General features: G+C 36.8%; 1 protein-coding gene across 6 annotated transcripts in view; it reads right to left on the bottom strand.

Annotated features, from left to right (window-relative positions):
* The window catches only part of CEP57L1 (centrosomal protein 57 like 1), an 83,326-nt gene that overhangs the window by 9,683 nt on the left and 52,402 nt on the right, over nt 1-21,241 (bottom strand). For 4 of the 6 annotated variants that reach the window (XM_058435460.1, XM_058435457.1, XM_058435461.1 and 1 more), the window contains exons 2-5: nt 10,692-10,812; nt 5,910-6,072; nt 4,355-4,534; nt 3,053-3,174 (exon numbers count right to left, since the gene is read on the bottom strand). In XM_058435460.1, coding sequence (XP_058291443.1) covers nt 3,053-3,174; nt 4,355-4,534; nt 5,910-6,069 — 462 coding nt within the window. In that variant the 5' untranslated portion in view covers nt 6,070-6,072; nt 10,692-10,812. The remainder of the gene's footprint in view (nt 1-3,052; nt 3,175-4,354; nt 4,535-5,909; nt 6,073-10,691; nt 10,813-21,241) is intronic. The other 2 variants (XM_058435459.1, XM_032156249.2) reach the window with 1 other exon arrangement.

Below are 21,241 nucleotides of genomic sequence, written 5' to 3'. Positions count from 1 at the left end.
AAAACCAAGGTTATAGTAAGCAGTGACTGTGCCACCATGCTCCAGTCTGGGCAACAGAGTGAGACCTTGTCTCAAAAAAAAAAAAAAAAAAAAGCGCAGATTAGATGTGTTATATTAGCATCAGTGAAACAAAATCGTTTATGCATCTTTGTATAGAATATAAATTAATTCTATTATGGAAAACTTTTCTTTTCTTTTTGAGACAGAGTCTTGCTGTTGCCCAGGCTGGAGTGCCGCAGCATGATCTTGGCTCACTGCAACCTCTGTCTCCTGGGTTCAAGCGATTCTCCCTCCTCAGCCTCCCAAGTAGCTGGGATTACAAGCGCCTGCCACCATGCCCTACACTAAGTTTTGTATTTTTAGTAGAGACGTGGTTTCACGTGTTGCTCAGGCTAGTCTTGAACTCCCGACCTCAAGTCATCTGCCCACCTTGGTCTCCCAAAGTGCTGGGATTACAGGCGTGAGCTACCAAGTCTGGCCTAAGAAAACCATTATTAACAAAACCTGTATTAAATAGTGTTATTTACAAGGTGACCAAACATACTCATTAACTTATCCTCTCTCTAACATAGAAAAGCAGCTATCAGAGGAATAAAACATAAAAAGAACACGGAGAAAAGGAAAGTTACACACACACACACGCACGCACGCACGCACACACATCTATATGCTATTTTGTAATGGCATTTATAACCATACCAATGTAAAGTATTAATAATAGGGGCAACCGTGAGGGAGCAAGAACTCTTTCTATACTATCTGCTCAATTTTCTATAAACCTAAAATGGCTGTAAAAGATAAAGTCTAGGCTGGGCACGGTGGCTCACACCTGTAATCCCACCTCTTTGGGAGGCCGAGGTGGGTGGATCACCTGAGGTCAGGAGTTTGAGACCAGCCTGCCCCAACATGGCGAAACCCTGTCTCTACTAAAAATACAAAGAGTTAGCTGGGTGTGGTGGCGGGTGCCTGTAATCCCAGCTACTTGGGAGGCTGAGGCAGGAGAATCGCTTGAACCAGGGAGGTGGAGGTTGCAGTGAGCCAAGATTGTGCCACTGCACTCCAGCCTGGGTGATAAGAGCGAAACTCTGACTCCAAAAAAAAAAAAAAAAAGATAAAGTCTATTAATTAAAACAAAACCAAAAACAATACCAATAAACAGAGTCTTAGTAACCTGTGGTTTAATAACATTTAGTTGAAGTCCCAGACAAGAAGAGAGAGAGGTGGGACAGAATAATTATTTGAAGGATAATGGTTGAAAATGTTCCAATTTAACGAAAAATACTGACAGATTCAAGAATCTCAAAAGGTTCAAGCATTAAAAAAAACACTTAGCAACATATTGTTGAAAACCAGTGATAAAGGGGAAAATCTTAATAGCAGCCTGAGAAATGATGACACATTCTGCATAGAGGAATAAAGAGAAGAACTCTGATTAGAAACTATGAGATCCAGAAGGCAACAGGAACAAAATCTTCAATGTGCTTAAAGAAAAAAAGATGTCACCTAGAATTCTATATCCAGCCAAAATATCTTTCACAAATGACAGTGAAATAGACTTTTCCAGATAAATAAATGCTAAGACAATACTTAGCATTCTGATATTTTCCTTCAGACTGAAGAAAAATGATATCAAATGGAAAACAAAATCTACACAAAAATAAAAAGCACAGAAAATGGTAAAAAATATATATTTTTGTTTCCTAATTTTCCTGAAAGGATAATTGACCATTTGAAGCAAAAATAATAATGTATTGTGGGTTGTATGACAAATGCAGAAATAAAATATATGAAAACTATAGCACAAAGGGGAATAAGAGGAAGCATACTGAAAGAGGATCCTACATTATATGTGAAATATTTTAATACAGATTTCTGGCAGACTGTGGTTAGTTAAGAATATATATTTTAGTTCATAGAGCAGCTATTAAAAAGGATCATAATTTGTTTCAATATCAACTAGAGAAAGACTTTCATCTTATTCTTCTTCAGAACACTTTGGCTGTTCTTGGACCTTTGCTTTTCCATATAAATTTTAGAATTAAATTCTCTAGTTCCTTAAAAATCTGTTATGTATTTGACCCATCAAAATCCAGTATTGATTGGTACTTTTACCCTTCTGCCAAGAAAATGCAAGGATATTAGAACACTTTAAACTACTTTACTTCTTCCTAATATATAAGCCATTGTTCTGATGAATTTTAATTCTTTATATTTAAACCATACAAAGCATTATTATTGTTGCCTTATATAATATTCATTTAGATTTATCCACATATTTACCATCTTCATTGCTCTTCATTCCTTTCTGCATCTCTGACCTTCTACCAAAGGTCATTTTCCTTCTGTCTGATGTCCTTTAGTGTTCTCTTTAGAGTGGACCTACTAGTAACAAATTATCTCAGTCTTTTTAGTCTTAAAATGTCTTTATTTCTGAACGATACTTCCCCCAGGCATAGAATTCTAGACCAGTACTTATTTTCTTTTAACATCTTAACTCTATCAGTCCCTTGTCTTCTGGGTTCAGTACTTTCAGTTGAGAAGTCAGCTATCACTTTAATTGTTGTCTCTTTGAGTGTAATATTTTTTTTTCTGGATGCTTTTAAGATTTTACTTTTCTTTTTTTTTTTTGAGACAGAGTCTTGCTCTATCGTCCAGGCTGGAGTGCAATGGCACAATCTCAGCTCACTGCAACCTCTGCCTCCCGGGTTCAAGCGATTCTCCTGCCTCAGCCTCCTGAGTAGATGAGATTACAGATGCCTGTCACCAAGCCCGGCTAATTTTTGTATTTTTAGTAGAGATGGAGTTTCACCATGTTGGCCAGGCTAGTAATTTTACTTTTTAATACATTTTGTAACATTCTTAGCCATTATCTCTTCAAATATTGCTTTTCCCCTATTTTCCCTTTCCTTTCCTTTTGAAACTCCAATTACATGTAAGTTAGACCTCATTCTAACATTATGCCTCCTTTGCCTTTGAATTTTCCCATGAAATTAAAATATTCTTCAAAAACATACAAAATTATATTATCATTCCTTATAGAAAATATGCTCACCTGTTGTTCTAGGATCATGTTCTTTTCTCGCTCTACATTGAGAACCATTCTCTTTGTATATTCTAGTTGCTTCTCTAGAAGAGTACAACGAGACTGGGCTGAGCTTAACTGTATACTTATATCTATGAAAAAGACAAAATAATAACCAGTCAATTACCTGATTATCATATAGATCAGAGATTTGGTTATCACAAGAAATGTACTATGTGAATTCAATCAAGAGCTAAAAGTTCAAGGCCTCCTTTATCTCTGAGTATTGACTCTCCCAGAGTTATGAAAATATATTTGTAAATAGCTCATTAATTACACAGAACTGGTTTAATATTGTTTCCTCCTAAAAATCCAGAGGGCACACTTCTGAAAGAGGAGGATGTCAGTAACTTGTGGGATGATAAATATCCTGGTTGTTGATGGAAATAACATCATCTGGAAAAACAGAGGCTGAAAGTTTCTTACCTATCAATATATTTCTTCTCTTTCAGGAAACTCAGGTATATGCATCTACCACTCTCATTTTCCCCTGTTCTTGACTGCTGGCAGAACAGCTAATTCCACAGCAGAAAGCAACCTATTTCTAATCCTTTAACTCTTTACTTTCCTTAGCCCTTTCTTCTACTTTTGTCCAATTACCTCAGAAATATTTTTCTCCCCATTTCTTCATTCTACTTCTAAGTTGAAACACAAACTAGAGCCTTGTTTATGAGGATGAGTGTAGTGTAAAAAGGAAAAAGAAAGTCTTAAGTTTTGAAGTGAAATTACATAAAATACTTATGTTCTAAATTTCTAAAATTTTTCATAATTTCCACAGAAGCCTCCCCCATTTGCCTATGTCTTCTAATTAACCTTGCTTTCCTCTCAAGTTAAATAAAATTCTTTTCTATTCATTTTTATTGGTTTTATATTGTTTAATTGCTAGTGTTGTTCTGTATTTCAAATTCTAAAGTTTAGTGTTAACTGCAAATACAAATAAATAAAATAAAAAATAAATATTCAATTACGGGTTAAATTGGAGTTTGTTGGCTATTCTGAAAATATTCTAACTTTTAAACACAACTTGTCTAAAATCTTAATTTTTCCTTTAATTTCTAGAATTTATGAATTATGATAAGTTAGATATGATAGAGGTAAGTTCAAAACTGTATCTTTTTCTCACAAATATCAAAAGGTCTGAGAACAAAGTCCCAAAGTTTGAATATATATAAGAATAAAGATATCTGAGTACATCGGCTTAGACTAGGTTTATTATTTTTGAACTGTAAACTCTGGTAACCCCTGGTTTCTGAGAACTACTGCATTTCTTACCTTTTTTCTGCTTTATCAGCTCCTGGTGTGCCAGATTTCTCTCATTTGTTTCATTCTCTAAGGCCTTCTTATACTGTGCTGCTTCTCTGGAAAGAATGTTCAGGTTATCTTCAGCTTGTGTTCTCTCCAGCTCTAAACGATGAATTTTTTCCTGAAGAGTTTTTAAGGCTAAAATAAGAGCTGTTGAAAAAAAATTTTGTTGATATTTTAAGTGAAAGTTTCTGAACACTTACAATCAAAGTAACATAAGAAAAATGAGCAGTATATTTTTCTTACTGAGCCAGAAAAATGTACAAGTAATGCATATTCTTCAAAAAATGAAAAATAATGACCAACACTTTAAAGAGGCGCACATTTTCTATCTTGTAAAAACACTATATCTATTATTGTATTTAGTGATTTCTCAGACTGAGAAGGGTAATAACCACAATTTTAATTTAATAAAATAAATATTTTCAAATGAAAGGACTTAAAGAAGACAATGTACAGTCTGGGGAGCATAAGAGTCTAAATATGAATAAGGAACATTAAAATATAATTTCTACTAATTAACATGGCAATTTAGGTTTAAAGTTATAGGTTTTTTTTCTCAGTTCTTGATGTATTCCATTTTAGTCAAATCACACATATTTATTGTTTCTTTGTCCATGATGCAGTATTAAGAACCAGGATAATTATAACCTAATGGTTTACCTGATGTCAGACCTGAAAGATAATAGTATTCTGTACTACTGTGACTTATATTCAACTACATTAATATCTTCATGATTCAGATAAGTTCAGAGTTTTAACTGTCATATAATTTATATCAAATTAAAAAGATGCTTGCTAGAGATTACCATTTGGTTTTCATAAATGAGATAAATAAATTATATTTATTCCTCTTTACATGGTATCTGTAGCTGGCACATTGATTTGCATTATTATTTCTTATAGTTTATTCCACCAAATTAGTTTATTTATTAACAGCAACCATTATTATAGAAGATTTAAAAAGTAAGTGATATCAGCATCTCAGAAAGGAATTTGCACAGCTTAAAATATGCCTGGAGTAATAAAATGTTTTCCTAATTCAATTTTAAGATCCTCCTACATTTCTATTTTAAACGTTAAAATACTAGTATTTTGTACTTACTCTGATATACTGGCTTCCTAAAATATTTTCAAGAATAATTTTGGATATATGCAATTTCTGAATCTAATTCTTGAATAAGATGCAATTCCATTTAATTCACTAACATTCTAATCATCTAGTTTGGGATTCCAAATCTGACCTTTTGTTCTTCAAAGAGTATTTTCCTGTTTTCAAATGATGTTTTTATGATAACTCTGTGATATATGTCCAGCTGGTTATATTAATCTTCATCTTATGGCTGAAGAAGCCAAAATAAAAAATGTCAAGTAATTTGTCTAAGTTCATAGAAACTTTTAGCAACAGAATCAAAGTTAGGAGTTTTGTTAAGATTAAATATGCAATCATATTGTATTCCACATAAATATGAAAAGTTTTTTATAGCATGTTTTTACCATTCTTCAAATTTTATATCAGCATTACCTTGGCTATTTGGGCTATGAAGTATCTTAGGAGAGGTAACTTCTAAGTTCGCAGGATGGCAATTCTGAGATGGTTCATTCTGGATGAATGAGGGAACAAATACTCTTTCTGGAGGTTTATGATAGCTTCCTACTATACTATGCATTAATTCAGAATCCATTATCTGTAGAGAATAAAGGAATGATATAGTATCATTCTTTCCTATTTTAAGGGTGAATGCATTATACAAAAATTCAGGTGAAACTTTAACAACATAATCATATACTATGGAGTTGTATCTTTATGAACTTAATTATAAATTCAACTCTAATAAGCTTGGCAATAAAAGAAAGAAAAGTTACTATTTCTTGTGTAAGTAGTACTGATAATTCTGCCTGATTTTCAATAATCATATACCCTGCAGTAAGCATGACATGAATGATTTGAATTTACTGGTTTCTCAGTTACTCATAAATCCCGTATACCTATCATAGTCTGAGCACCTCTCTATAAGCAGTGTGACTCTAGGATTTAAAGAGAAAGTACATATTCTAAAAGACAACTGAGCTTTTAAACACAAGCCAACAATATACACTGATTCTCTAATACTGATTGTTGAATTCTAATGTATGGCTTCCTAAGGGATTTTCAAGGGTAATTTTGGATATATGAAATATTGGAATCTAACCTTTGAATAAGACACATCTCTGCTTAATGTATTAGTATTTTAATCATCTAGATTAGAAAGTTTCCAAATCTGAAGAATCTAGACTACTTAGTTTTGTTAGTCTGGTTTTTACTTTGTTGTCATTTTTGTTTTGGTAAGAGAGCCCTTTTAACCATTTTAGCAGGTAATTTTTGGTCTAAAATTTCCAAATAATTTTATTTTCCTTTCTGTAATTTAAATATTTCAGAAATGTATTCTGTTTTAATAGATTCTAGTCAATGTTAATTAATTCATAATCACATAAGGTGATAACTGCTCACAATAAAATAACTCACTGGAAGAATTTTAAGCAAGAAAGCTTGCTTCAAAATATAAATCTAAGAATTACACTATAACATTAGCCTATTTTGATTTTTGAGAGTTGTACATTTTCCATGATTTCACTACCTCCTCAATTCACAAGGCAAAGGCAGGCACTTCCCAGGATTATATTTTCTGGAAGGGCAGAAGGCACACTTCACTTCCTAGAATTTTCTACTTTAGCCATTGCCATGATTGGCAATCTCCTAGAACATTCTGATTGGTCCAAATTAGAGGCTATAAAGCCTAAGGTTTGCTAAGATACTTCATGCTTTTTGTTCTTGCGAGGTAACCATATTTTGCTATTGTTATTAGTACCAGCTATCTCAGACACTGTCTGCTCCCCATGGGATACCGCATCTATCTAAGTTGTTGTTCCCTCAAAAAACAAGAGATCAACATTAGTCACAGCTGGCTCACTATAAAGTGGAGGTAAGGCCCTAAAGTACGTAAATCCTGAAGATAGTAGGTAAGTTGTTAAAACTATCCCAAGAACACTGGAGCTACTCAAGATATCTGACTTAGTTTTCAGCTCCAGGTAGGTTGCTCCAATGACAGAAAGAATGAAATTTTGCTATTCGTCACTACACACTGAAGTCCTTGGGAGGTCTCTGCTTCCTCTGACCTAAGCATAATATTATTTCACAAACCAGATTTTGTACCAATTAAAAAACTGGTCCAAATTTGAGGTTTTTAATGTATATGAAATAATGACTAGTTAGAAGATTGCCAGTTAGCTAAAAAGTAGACTACAGTTTATTTAAATTAAATGTGTAGACACATATTAAAGTGGACAGAAGCAGAATAACCCACTGATAGGATAAAAACAAGATGAAGAAAAAGAAAGAAAACAGTAAAGAAACGAGAGGACAAGTTATGTTGTGACACAGAGCTCAGAGATTCTCATTGTAATGGGATCTCAGCTTAACCCTTATAATCTGGTCCTGTGTTGTAAACAAGTGCATAAGCCTACTAGAAGCTTATTTATATAAAGCACTGAAGCATCCTGGGAGAAAAACTCACTCTGAAGGAAGGTGAAATAACTACAAAAGGCTTGATCCAAAATAAAAGCCTTAAATGACTAAGGAGAGGAGGAGTGATTCTGAGTAGACTATGGTGGTGGTCATTCTAATTTATCTCTGACCTAGTGCCATGGACTCATGTGGGTTCTAAAAAGAGAGTGAGTTTAAATAAAAACTGAGAAATGTTTCACCAATATCTCTATAAAATATCAAGGCATTAGCTTCCCTGCTTTGTGTAAGATGTTATATGACAATGGAGGGGGAGCCAGATTGCTAACACAGTTTTGGCCCCTTTCTGGTGCATCAGTTAGTAGTATTCAGTGAGAGAGAGAGAGAGAGCAAGAGAGACAGTGAACAAGAGTGAGAAAGTGAGAGAGCAAGAGAGAAACAGAGAGAGCACAGATGGAAGGGACACATTCATGGGTGTATATGAGAAATATTTCTAGGGAAAAATTTCTGAAAATACAGAGAAGTACCTAAACCACAATCTCTAGAATTCTGGTATTTCTGATACCAGACTTAGCTAGCTGTCAGTAACTGAAAAGACCTCAGGAATTCTTATGGAACATTTTATAGGTGTCTTCAAGTAAGGGCAAAAGGCTATAAAATGTGAACCTCGTTTGTATCAAGCCTGGGAAACTCAGGTTGTATCTGGAACCATTCTTTTTTTTTTCTTAAAATTTTTATTTATTTTTTCTTTATTTATTCTAACAACAAATAAACAAAAAATGGAATACATGTGCAGAACGTGCAGGTTTGTTACATAGGTATACATGTGCCATAGTAGTTTGCTGCACCTATTGACTCATCCTCTAAGTTCCCTCCCCTCACCACCCACAGGCCCTGGTGTATGTTGTTCCCCTCTCTGTGTCCAGGTGTTCTCAATGTCCAACTCCCACTTATGAGTGAGAACATGCAGTGTTTGGTTTTCTGTTCCTGTGTTAGGTTGCTGAGGATGATGGCTTCCAGCTCCGTCCATGTCTCTGCAAAGGACATGATCTCATTCTTTTTATGGCTGCATAGTATTCCATGGAATATATGTACCACATTTTCTTTATCTAGTCTATCATTGATGGGCATTTGGGTTGGTTTTCCTGAAACCATTCTTGACAGCTTGTGAATAACCAGAGAAATTACTCACTGTTTTCATGGTTTATAAAATTGAGATACCCCAATTGGCTGCAACTAAGAACCCATTGCATAAAAAAAACTATCCCCCTAAAAAGAATGCTCTAGACACAAACACTTTACTGCAAAGCATTTTTACTTTTTATAGAGGAAAACACTTATTCCATAGGACTGCTAGGGAGACGACATGAGGGGGCAGTCAGAGATACTATAGAAGACTTTTGAAATAAAGGAATCTCTGTTTGCTATAACTGCTAATTCTTCCAAGTTTGGATTTTTCCTTAGAGAAACTGAAGAAGGATCAATAGCTCAGTTTCTCTGATCTGTTTTTTTCTTTATGTATGCATCTATGCTAACTTACCTTTAGAGCAAACACAGTAAAGGCTGGACTAACTCTTTTATTTTTTAATGTATGGTACTTTAGGAAGTACTATAACTTATTATATATTATTATTATCTTATTATAACTGAATAAGATAATTTGTGGCAGTGGAACTTACTTATAGATATCCTATAATAATTATATAATGTATTATTTATAATATAAAATCACCAAAATGTTAAGATGTGACAATAAAAACTGGTCAATAGAAACTAGTAAATACATGAATGTAACATAAATACTTCAATGGGATTCAACTATTCATTTGTTGATCATCCAATAAATGATGTTAGAAAAATTGGGGAAACATTTTGGGAGGTGGAGGTGGGCGGATCATGAGGTCACGAGGTCGAGACCAACCTGGCCAACAGTGAAACCCTGTCGCTACTAAAAATACAAAAAATTAGCCGGGCGTGGTGGTGGATGCCTGCAATCCTAGCTACTTGGGAGGCAGAGGCAGAAGAATCATTTGAACCTGCGAGGCGGAGGCTGCAGTGAGCCGAGATTGCGCCACTGCACACTAGCACAGGCAACAGTGTGAGACTCTGTCTCAAAAAAAAAAAAATTGGGAAAAAATCCATTTAAGGCTTCATCTTGCCCCATACATCAATACAAATTTCAGATAACTACAGAGTCAAATAAAGAAAATGCAGCTGGGCGCGGTGGCTCATGCCTGTAATCCCAGCACTTTGGGAGGCCAAGGCGGGTGGATCACGAGGTCAGGAGATCGAGACCATCTTGGCTAACATGGTGAAACCCCATCTCTACTAAAAACACAAAAAATTAGCCGGGTGTGGTGGCAGGCGCCTGTAGTCCCAGCTACTCAGGAGGCTGAGACAGGAGAATGGCGTGAACCCGGGAGGCAGAGCTTGCAGTGAGCCGAGATTGCACCACTGCACTCCAGCCTGGGCAACAGAGCGAGAATCCAACTAAAAAAAAACATAAATAAATAAAAAACTCTAAAAATTATTTTAAGAAATCAGTGAATATTAAATAACCTTAGAATAGGTAAGATATTCTATGTTTAAAAGTAACAGAAAAATAAAGGAAAAGATACAAAAGCTCTGTTAAAATTAATACAACATATAAGGCCGGGCGCGGTGGCTCACCTCTGTAATCCTAGCACTTGGAGGGGCTGAGGCAGGCAGATCACGAGGTCAAGAGTTCGAGACCAGCCTGGCCAGCATGGTGAAACCCCATCTCTATTAAAAATACAAAAATTAGCCAGGCATGGTGGCACCCACCTGTAGTCCCAGCTACCCAGGTGGCTGAGGCAGGAGATCACTTGAACTCGGGAGGCAGACGTTGCAGGGAGCCGAGATCGTGCCACTGCACTCCAGCCTGGGTGACAGAGAGAGACTCTGTCTAAAAAAAAAAAAATTAATACAACATATAAAAATTATAAACAAAATTGAATGGCAAAAGACAAACAGAAGTAATTAAGTGCAATGAAGAACAAAGGGTTAATGTTAATATGGAAAGGGCTTTTGTAAGTCAAAAGAAAACTACTAACGTCATAATAGAAAAATGACAAGTGGCAAGTGCCTGTAATCCCAGCTACTCAGGAGGCTGAGGGAGGAGAATCGCTTGAACCCGGAAGGCAGAGGTTGCAGTGAGCCAAGATCGAGTCACTGCACTCCAGCCTGGGTGACAGAGTGAGACTCCATCTCGATAAATAAATATATAAATAAATCTTAGTAATAATCAGTGAAAAGCAGTTATATCCAGATTCAAAAGTAACGCCTTTGCGGCTGGACCTCAATTCAAATCCTGGATCTGCCACTTACTACTATCTTTCTGACTTTCAGAAAATATTAAATGGAAAATTCCAGGCTGGGCACGGTGGTTCATGCCTATAATCCCAGCAATGTGGGAGGGTGAGGAAGGTGGATCATTTGAGGTCAAGAGTTTGAGATCAGCCTGGCCAACATCGTGAAACCCCTTCTCTCTTAAATATACAAACGTTAGCCAGGCAGGCCGGGCACGGTGGCTCACGTCTGTAATCCCAGCACTTTGGGAGGCCAAGATGGGTGGATCATTTGAGGTCACAAGTTCAAGACCAGCCTGGCCAACATGGTGAAACCCCCTCTCTACTAAAAATACAAAAAAATTGGCTGAGCGTGGTGGCAGGTGCCTGTAGTCCCAGCTACTTGCGAGGCTTGAAAAGCGGAGGCAGGAGAATCACTTGAACCCAGGAGGCAGAGGTTGCAGTGAGCTGAGATCATGATGTCACTGCACTCCAGCCTGGGAGACAGAGTGAGACTCCATCTCAAAAAAAAAAAAAAAAAAAATTGAGCCAAGCGAGATGGCTGACACTATAATTCCAGCTACTCTGGTGGCCGGGGCACAATTGCTTGACCCAGGAGGCGAAGGTTGTGGTGAGCTGAGATTGTACCACTGCATTCTAGCCTGAGTAATAGAGTAAGACTCTGTCTCAAAAATTTTTAAATAAACTGAAAATTCCAGAAATGATTCATAAGTTTTAAATTGTGCTCCGTTCTGAATACCATGGCGGTGAAATCTCACACTGTCCAGCTCCGTCCTGCCCAGGATGTGAATCATCTCTTTGTCCGGCATTTCCACACTGTAGATGCTACCTACCTGTTAGTCGTTTGGTGGCCACCTTGGTTATCAGATCAACTGTCATAGTATCACAGTGCTTGTGTTCAAGTAACTCTTATTCTACTTAACATTGGCACCAAAGCGCAAGAGTAGTGATGCTGGCAATTTAGATATGCCAGAGAGAAGCCATAAAGTGCTTTCTTTCAGGGAAAAGGTAAAAGTTCATGACTTCGTAAGAAAAGAAAAAAAATCACATGCTGAGGCTCCTAAGATCTACAGTAAGAACGAATCTTCTATCCACGAAACTATGACGAAGGAAAAAAAATTGTTCATAGTATATATAGAGTTTGGTACTATCTGTTGGTTTCAGGCAACTGAGGGTCTTAAACATACCCCCCATGGACAAGGGGGGACTATTGTATGCAGTTTCTGTAAGCAAAATATGTACTTGATAAAAGGCGGCCATACTTATCTTAAAAGAAAACAAGGCAATACAATTTTTAACATTTCAAACAAGGCAAACTCCCTTTAAGGAACAATAGTTAATGCTGGCAAGAAAGCACATATACACAGCTGACAGGAATATAAATTGATAACACTTTTCTGGAAAGCAATTGAACAGGATATGTCAAGGACCTCAAGAAGTTCATGTTGTTTGATCAGTAATTATTATAGGAATCTCTACTAAAAAAGAATCAAAGATGTGCACAAAAATTATTATAAATGTCATCACTTTAGCATTATTTATAATTTCAAAAATTTTGTCTTGATACCTCTCTCTCACATCCCATGTTGAATCTATCAGGATACATACTAGCTCTACCTTCAAAATATATCTAATATCTGACCAGTTGGCCTATGCTACCATCCTAGATTATTGTAAGAGATTCTCTCCTAGTTCCTCAGCAATCTATTCTTCACCCAGCAACCAGAATAAGCTTTTTAACATAATGTTACACCATGTCATTAATCTGCTCAAAACTCTCAAAACGGCTTCATGTCTTACTCAGAGAAAAAGCCCAAGTCCCCACAATGATTTACAAAGCCATATACGAATTGGGTACCCCACTCCCCAACTCTGACTCTCCTTCAGTCTCCCTTTTGTTCAGTCCTCTCCAGCCCCACATTGTCCTCCCCACTGTTTCTATAATAGTCAAACATGCTCCTGCCTCAGGACTTTTTACTTCTGGTTCCCACTGCCTGTAACACTTTTCCTTCAGATATCTGCATGGCTTATTCTCTCCCTTCAGGTCTCTGCTCAATTGTCACCTGCTCTGTATCTGCTGACCATTCTTTTTTTTTTTTTTTTTTTTTTTTTTTTTTTTTTTTCAGGAGAATGGCGTGAACCCGGGAGGCGGAGCTTGCAGTGAGCCGAGATCGCGCCACTCTCCTGCCTCAGCCTCTCTGAGTAGCTGGGACTACAGGCGCCCGCCACCACGCCCGGCTGATTTTTTTTTTATTTTTTTTATTTTTAGTAGAGACAGGGTTTCACCGTGGTCTCGATCTCCTGACCTCGTGATCCGCCCGCCTCGGCCTCCCAAAGTGCTGGGATTACAAGCGTGAGCCACCGCGCCCAGCCTTTTTTTTAATTATACTTTAGGTTTTGAGTTTTTATATGTATCCATGTGCCATTTGTTTCCTGACCCTTAATCGTCTTTAGATTAGGTATATCTCTAATGTGTCCTCCCTTTGGTTTTTTGTCCTTGCGATAGTTTACTGAGAATGATGGTTTCCAGTTTCATCCATGTCCCTACAAAGGACATGAACTCATCATTTTTTATGGCTGCATAGTATTCCATGGTGTATATGTGCCACATTTTCTTAATCCAGTCTATCGTTGTTGGACATTTGGGTTGGTTCCAAGTCTTTGCTATTGTGAATAGTGCCGCAATAAACATACGTGTGCATGTGTCTTTATAGCAGAATGATTTATAATCCTTTGGGTATATACCCAGTAACCCAGGAATGGGATGGCTGGGTCAAATGATATTTCTAGTTCTAAAACCCTGAGGAATCGCCACACCGACTTCCACAATGGTTGAACTAGTTTACAGTCCCACCAACAGTGTAAAGGTGTTCCTATTTCTCCACATCCTCTCCAGCACCTGTTGTTTCCTGACTTTTTAATGATCGCCATTCTAACTGGTATGAGATGGTATCTCATTGTGGTTTTGATTTGCATTTCTGTGATGGCCAGTGATGATGAGCATTTTTTCATCTGTCTGTTGGCTGCATAAATGTCTTCTTTTGAGAAGTGTCTGTTCATATCTTTTGCCCACTTGTTGATGGGGTTGTTTGTTTTTTCCTTGTAAATTTGTTTGAGTTCTTTGTAGATTCTGGATATCAGCCCTTTTTCAGATGAGTAGGTTGCAAAAATTTTCTCCCATTCTGTAGATTGCCTGTTCACTCTGATGGTAGTTTCTTTTGCTGGGGAGAAGCTCTTTAGTTTAATTAGATCCCATTTGTCAATTTTGGCTTTTGTTGCCATTGCTTTTGGTGTTTTTGACATGAAGTCCTTGCCCATGCCTATGTCCTGAATGGTATTGCCTAGGTTTTCTTCTAGGGTTTTTATGGTTTTAGGTCTAACATGTAAGTCTTTAATCCATCTTGAATTAATTTTTGTACAAGGTGTGAGGAAGGGATCCAGTTGCAGCTTTCTACATATGGCTAGCCAGTTTTCCCAGCACCATTTATTAAATAGGGAATCCTTTCCCCATTGCTTGTTTTTGTCAGGTTTGTCAAAGATCAGATGGTTGCAGATGTGTGGCATTATTTCTGAGGGCTCTGGTCTGTTCCATTGGTCTATATCTCTGTTTTGGTACCAGTACCATCCTGTTTTTGTTACTGTAGCCTTGTAGTATAGTTTGAAGTCAGGTAGCGTGATGCCTCCAGCTTTGTTCTTTTGGCTTAGGATTGACTTGGCGATGCGGGCTCTTTTTTGGTTCCATATGAACTTTAAGGTAGTTTTTTCCAATTCCATGAAGAAAGTCATTGGTAGCTTGATGGGGATGGCATTGAATCTATAAATTACCTTGGGCAGTATGGCCATTTTCACAACATTGATTCTTCCTACCCATGAGCATGGAATGTTCTTCCATTTGTTTGTATCCTCTTTGATTTCATTGAGCAGTGGTTTGTAGTTCTCCTTGAAGAAGTCCTTCACATCCCCTGTAAGTTGGATTCCTAGGTATTTTATTCTCTTTGAAGCAATTGTGAATGGGAGTTCACTCATGATTTGGCTCTCTGTTTGTCTGTTATTGGTGTATAAGAATGCTTGTGATTTTTGCACATTGATTTTGTATCCTGAGACTTTGCCGAAGTTGCTTATCAGCTTAAGGAGATTTTGGGCTGAGACGATGGGGTTTTCTAGATATACAATCATGTCATCTGCAAACAGCGACAATTTGACTTCCTCTTTTCCAAAACGATACCCTTTATTCCTTCTCCTGCCTGATTGCCCTGGCCAGAACTTCCAACACTATGTTGAATAGGAGTGGTGAGAGAGGGCATCCCTGTCTTGTGCCAGTTTTCAAAGGGAATGCTTCCAGTTTTTGCCCATTCAGTATGATATTGGCTGTTGGTTTGTCATAAATAGCTCTTATTATTTTGAAATACGTCCCATCAATGCCTAATTTATTGAGAGTTTTTAGCATGAAGGGTTGTTGAATTTTGTCAAAGGCCTTTTCTGCATCTATTGAGATAATCATGTGGTTTTTGTCTTTGGTTCTGTTTATATGCTGGATTACATTTACTGATTTGCGTATGTTGAACCAGCCTTGCATCTCAGGGATGAAGCCCACTTGATCATGGTGGATAAGCTTTTTGATGTGTTGCTGGATTCGGTTTGCCAGTATTATATTGAGGATTTCTGCATTGATGTTCATCAGGGATATTGGTCTAAAATTCTCTTTTTTTGTTGTGTCTCTGCCAGGCTTTGGTATCAGGATGATGCTGGCCTCATAAAATGAGTTAGGGAGGATTCCCTCTTTTTCTATTGATTGGAATAGTTTCAGAAGGAATGGTACCAGCTCCTCCTTGTATCTCTGGTAGAATTTGGCTGTGAATCCATCTGGTCCTGGACTTCTTTTGGTTGGTAAGCTATTAATTATTGCCTCAATTTCAGAGCCTGTTATTGGTCTATTCAGAGATTCAACTTCTTCCTGGTTTGGTCTTGGGAGGGTGTATTTGTCGAGGAATTTATCCATTTCTTCTAGATTTTCTAGTTTATTTGCATAGAGGTGTTTATAGTATTCTGTGATGGTAGTTTGTATTTCTGTGGGATCGGTGGTGATAACCCCTTTTTCATTTTTTATTGCGTCTGTTTGATTCTTCTCTCTTTTCTTCATTAGTCTTGCTAGCGGTCTATCAATTTTGTTGATCTTTTCAAAAAACCAGCTCCTGGATTCACTGATTTTTTGAAGGGTTTGTGTGTCTCTATCTCCTTCAGTTCTGCTCTGATCTTAAATAACTAAGATCAGAAAAATGGTATCTTAACACAGGGGTCCCCAACCCCTGGTCTGTGGAATATTATCCGTTCTTGGCCTGTTAGGAACCAGGGTGCCCAGCAGGAGGTGAGTGAAGGCGAGTAAGCATTACCTCCTGAGATCCGCTTCCTGTCAGATCAGGGCTGCATTAGATTTTCATAGAAGTGCAAACCCTACTGTCAACTGCGCATATCAGGGATCTAGGCTGCACGCTCCTTATGAGAATCGAACTAATGTCTCATGATCTGGAATGATCTGGGGTGACACTGTTTCATCCCCAAACCAGCCCCTTACCCCTGCCGCATCTGTGGAAGAACTGTCTTCCATAAAACCGGTCCCTGCTGCCTTAACATATAAGATTGCTCTAAGGATTAAATGAGACAACATAAGTAGGGCACTCAGAAAGATGTCTGATACATAGTAAAAGTTGATACATGCTAGCAATTATTATATTTAAGGGATAAAGGAGAAGAACAATTCAAAGATAATTCTTAGACGATCTAACTTGGCTACTGGGTAGATATTAATTTAATTAATTTACCAGGGACTACTACTCAAAATACCTGAAGAACTACAAATCAGAAAGAAAACACAAAACCCAATAGAAAAAATAAGCATAAGGGACACTTCAAAAAGAGGAAACGTAAGTGGCTTATAAATATAGGAAAAGATGCTCAACCTCAGTAGTAATCAGGGAAATGCAACTTAAAACCATAAACTAGCATTTCATATCCAACAGTTAGGCAAAATTTAAAATCGACAATATAAAATTTTAGAAATGATGTAGAACTATGAGAACACTAGTAAGTGTTGGCACATAAACTGGTACCAATTTTAAAACAATTTACTATTATGGAATAAAATTAAATATATATTTCTTTACATACACATATACACATACAGATAGATTTTACAATCTAGCGAATAAGTCTTAGAGAAACTTTTACATATAATCACCAGGAAATACATTATTAAGAATATTTGTAGCAGCACTATTTGTAACAGCAAAAACTAGAAACAGCCAAAATGGATAAACAGATAAACTGTGGTATATTTACACAATGTCCTAACAAAGACAATGAATAACCTGTGGTAAGGATTTCAATAAGGATGAATTTTAGAAAACTGTTGGGTGAAAAATGCAAGTTACTGAAGAAGAGTATCACACAATTTTTTGTTATTGTTGCTGCTGTTTGTGTTTTTCAGAGATAGGGTCTCATTATGTTGCCCAGGCTGGTCTTATTCATACATTTAGAGTTCTAATTTTAAACACATTTCTTAGATCTTTAACTGTAGGAATTCTTCAAAGTCAATGTTTAAAGCACTTTTCTTCAGAGAAAACTTCTATTTTTTCTGCTAGGATCCTGAGGCACCCCAAACCAAAAGCATCATTAAACTAAACCTTTAGATTAAGATTATTTTTGCAAGGCGAATTTCAACTTCAAACCCACAGAAGCATAGGATTGTGATGAGGATTTCTCAGGAAAGATTCTTTTTGTGTACTCTAATCAAAACCAAGAATGAGCTAGGCAGTGTCATTCTAAAGAGCAGGTTATTTTCCTTGAATTATCCACAGGGGATGATTCACACTTTGGGGATCTCAGTTTTATGTTGCAGTGTCCAAACTTGTAACTCACAATGCCTAGGTTCAGACTTCCTCTGTCCCATGCAAGCAGGACTACCTCTTTAAAGCCCAGGTTCTGGGCCATAAGGTATCAGAAGGCAACTTTAGAGGTAAAGAGGTTCTATGGCTCACTTATCTCCACAGAATTGGGCCTTCTCATTATTTACAGCCTTGTATTTTCACCTTACTTTGCTGTCAACTCAAGCATACTTAAAAAAAATGTTTTTAGTATTTTATCCAGCATTTAAAAATGTGTTCTTTTACCAGAAGTTTCTCTGAACATCTAGTCTGCCATATTGCTTGAAACAAAATACCGTAATAGCTTTAGACATACTTTAGAGATACTAACTGCTTCAGACAAACCAGTTTTAGTTGCACACACAGAATGATATGTAGGCTTATATCTTTCCATTCCAGCTACAATTCTCAAAAGTATTCCAAACTGTAAAGTTTGTTCTTCTTCAATTACAGTAAAATGAATATTATCTGGTTAGTTATTAACTAGAGAGTTCACTAGCAGGATTCAGATAATAGAACAAACAGTAAACAATTTATAGGCTGAGAATAAGAAAAAGTATCAGAACCTAATTCACGTCTTAGGCACTATATATTCAACATTGAAAATACGCAATGACTTTATAGGAATACTACAGTAACCATCAAATTCCAGAAATTTAGAAGCAGTTTAAGTATTATAACACTTCAATGACATTCATGTATAATGTATTAACAGTAGCAGCAAATCTTACATTTAATATACTGATCTTTTGACATTCGAATTGATCTACTTAATGTAATTTATAATTAACTTAAAAAACATTCCTTCATAGATATGAAAAATCATCATTTTGTAACCATCACAATAAAGGCTGATTTAGGCAAGAAGCATCAATAGCTGCTAAATCCAGGGGATACAGTTTAATGAGGAGCAGGATATTTGCATGGTCCTAAAGTGTGTTTCCCATAGAGTGCTTATAAGATGCAAGGAAAAACTAGTAACTGTATAGTAGAAACACAAGCAACACTCTGATAGGATGATTAAAATTAACATCACCTGTGAGAGGTAGAAGGCCATCATGTGCCTTTGGATATGAAACCTGGAGAAGGATGCAACACCACTTACACAGTATTCTGGCCAGAAAGCATAACCTGAATCTCAACATGAGCAAACACCACATAAACCACAAATGAAAAGTGTTCTATTTTTCTTTAAAAAAAAAAAAAAAAAACCAGCAGAGAGGGGATTGTTTTCTTAAAAAATGTCAATTTCATAAAAGACAATCACACTTCTGTATATGTATGCAGAAGAACTGAAAGCAGGGTCTCAAAGAGGTATTGGGTCTCAAAGAGGTATTTGTATACCTATGTTCATAGCAGCACAATTCACCATAACCAAAAGGCAGAAGCAAACCAAATGCCCATTGATAGGTAAACAAAATGTGATATATACAAGCAATGGAATATTAATCAGCCTTAAAAAGGAAGGAAACTCTGACAGAGGCTTCAATTTTGATGAACTTTGAAGATATGATGCTAAGTGAAATAAACCAATCACAGAAAAGACAAACATACGATGTTTGTCATATATGTGTTTCCATTTATATGAAGTATCTAAAGTAGTCGAACTTACAGAAACAGATTCAGGTAGAATGGTGGTTGCTGGGGAGGAGTGAAATGAGTTACAGAGTTTCAGTTTTGCCAGATGAAAAAGTTGTAGAGATTGGTTGCATAACAATGCGTAGTAGGGGAGACAAATATGATAAAAACAATCTTTGATTCGATGGGCTTGGTTCCATAACAAAAGCATATGCAGAAAGCCATGGGAACACAAAGGAGAGATTAACACTCTCTGATTGATGGAGAGATAACTAACTTCAGAATATAATCTGAATGTAATCAGAAATAATCTGAAATTACGAACAGTTTTGAAAGAGAAGTTTAGGTTAATATGGCAGAGTGAACATATATACTTACTTTTGCTCCCACTTGGAAACTCACTAAAATAATATTAAAACAATTTTTAAAGAAATTTTAAATTTTAAATTAAAAAAATTTTTTTAAAGAAAGATATAAACCTGCGAAGAGAAAGATAAGTAGAGGTGACAACAACAAAACTTTGGAAAATGGAAAACAGATGTATGAGTGGTAATAGGCTTAGCTAATGCAAAAAGGCAGACTCCTAACCCAAGTAAGAAATGTGACTTTTTAAATTTTACCCAGCAAGATCCTCGAATGGCTCAGGAATCAGCCACACCTCTGTAAGCAGTAGGTAAGATCGAGCTGGAAACTAGAGAACAGGTTGAAAGTTTAATGTAGAAGTAAATTATATGCCCAAATACCCTCTGCCTTTCCATGCAGCCAGAAGAATACTCTACCTTTATCTGGGAAGATCAGAATTTTGTTTCTTTCTGAGGAAGAAATTACAGAATATCTCTGGATTGGGGGACACTCAGCACAATTGAGGGAGGGGCACCAGACTGGAAGCTAGATGACCGATCAGTTCCCAGAATGTCAGCAGTCTATATTATTATATCCAAGTGAAGAAGTGAGGATCTGTTTTCTAGGAAATATGAATAGCTTAAGTTAATATAGATACTAAAGGCGATAAAATGAATTGATTGGATAGATATGGAGTTTCCAATTAGTTTTTTTGGTTTTTGTTTTGAGACGGAGTCTCTCTGTCGCCCAGGCTGGAGTGCAGTGGTGTGATCTCAGCTCACTGCAACCTCTGCCTCGCAGGTTCAAGCGATTCTGCTGCCTCAGCCTCCCGAGTAACTGGGATTACAGGCACCCGCCACCATGCCCAGCTAATTTTTTGTATTTTTAGTAGAAACAGAGTTTCACCATGTTGGCCAGGCTGGTCTCGAACTCCTGACCTCAGGTGATCCACCTGCCTCGGCCTCCCAAAGTGCTGGGATTATAGGCATAAGCCACTGTGCCTGGCCTTCAGTTAGTTTTTCAGTGCTCCACTCTTACATATAAGCTATCTAACCAAGGCTTACCAGACATTAGGAAAGACAGAGACCAAAACAAACAAACAATAAGAGGTTTAGCAGGAACACGAAAACTGGAAATATGCCATTAGTGAAGATAGAATGTATAATCATTGAGGACGATGATAGAT

This window comes from Hylobates moloch, unplaced genomic scaffold (assembly GCF_009828535.3).
Source record: "Hylobates moloch isolate HMO894 unplaced genomic scaffold, HMol_V3 SCAFFOLD_2, whole genome shotgun sequence".
In the NCBI taxonomy this organism is placed as follows: Eukaryota; Metazoa; Chordata; class Mammalia; order Primates; family Hylobatidae; genus Hylobates; species Hylobates moloch.
This window is presented reverse-complemented; position numbering and strand designations above follow the sequence as displayed.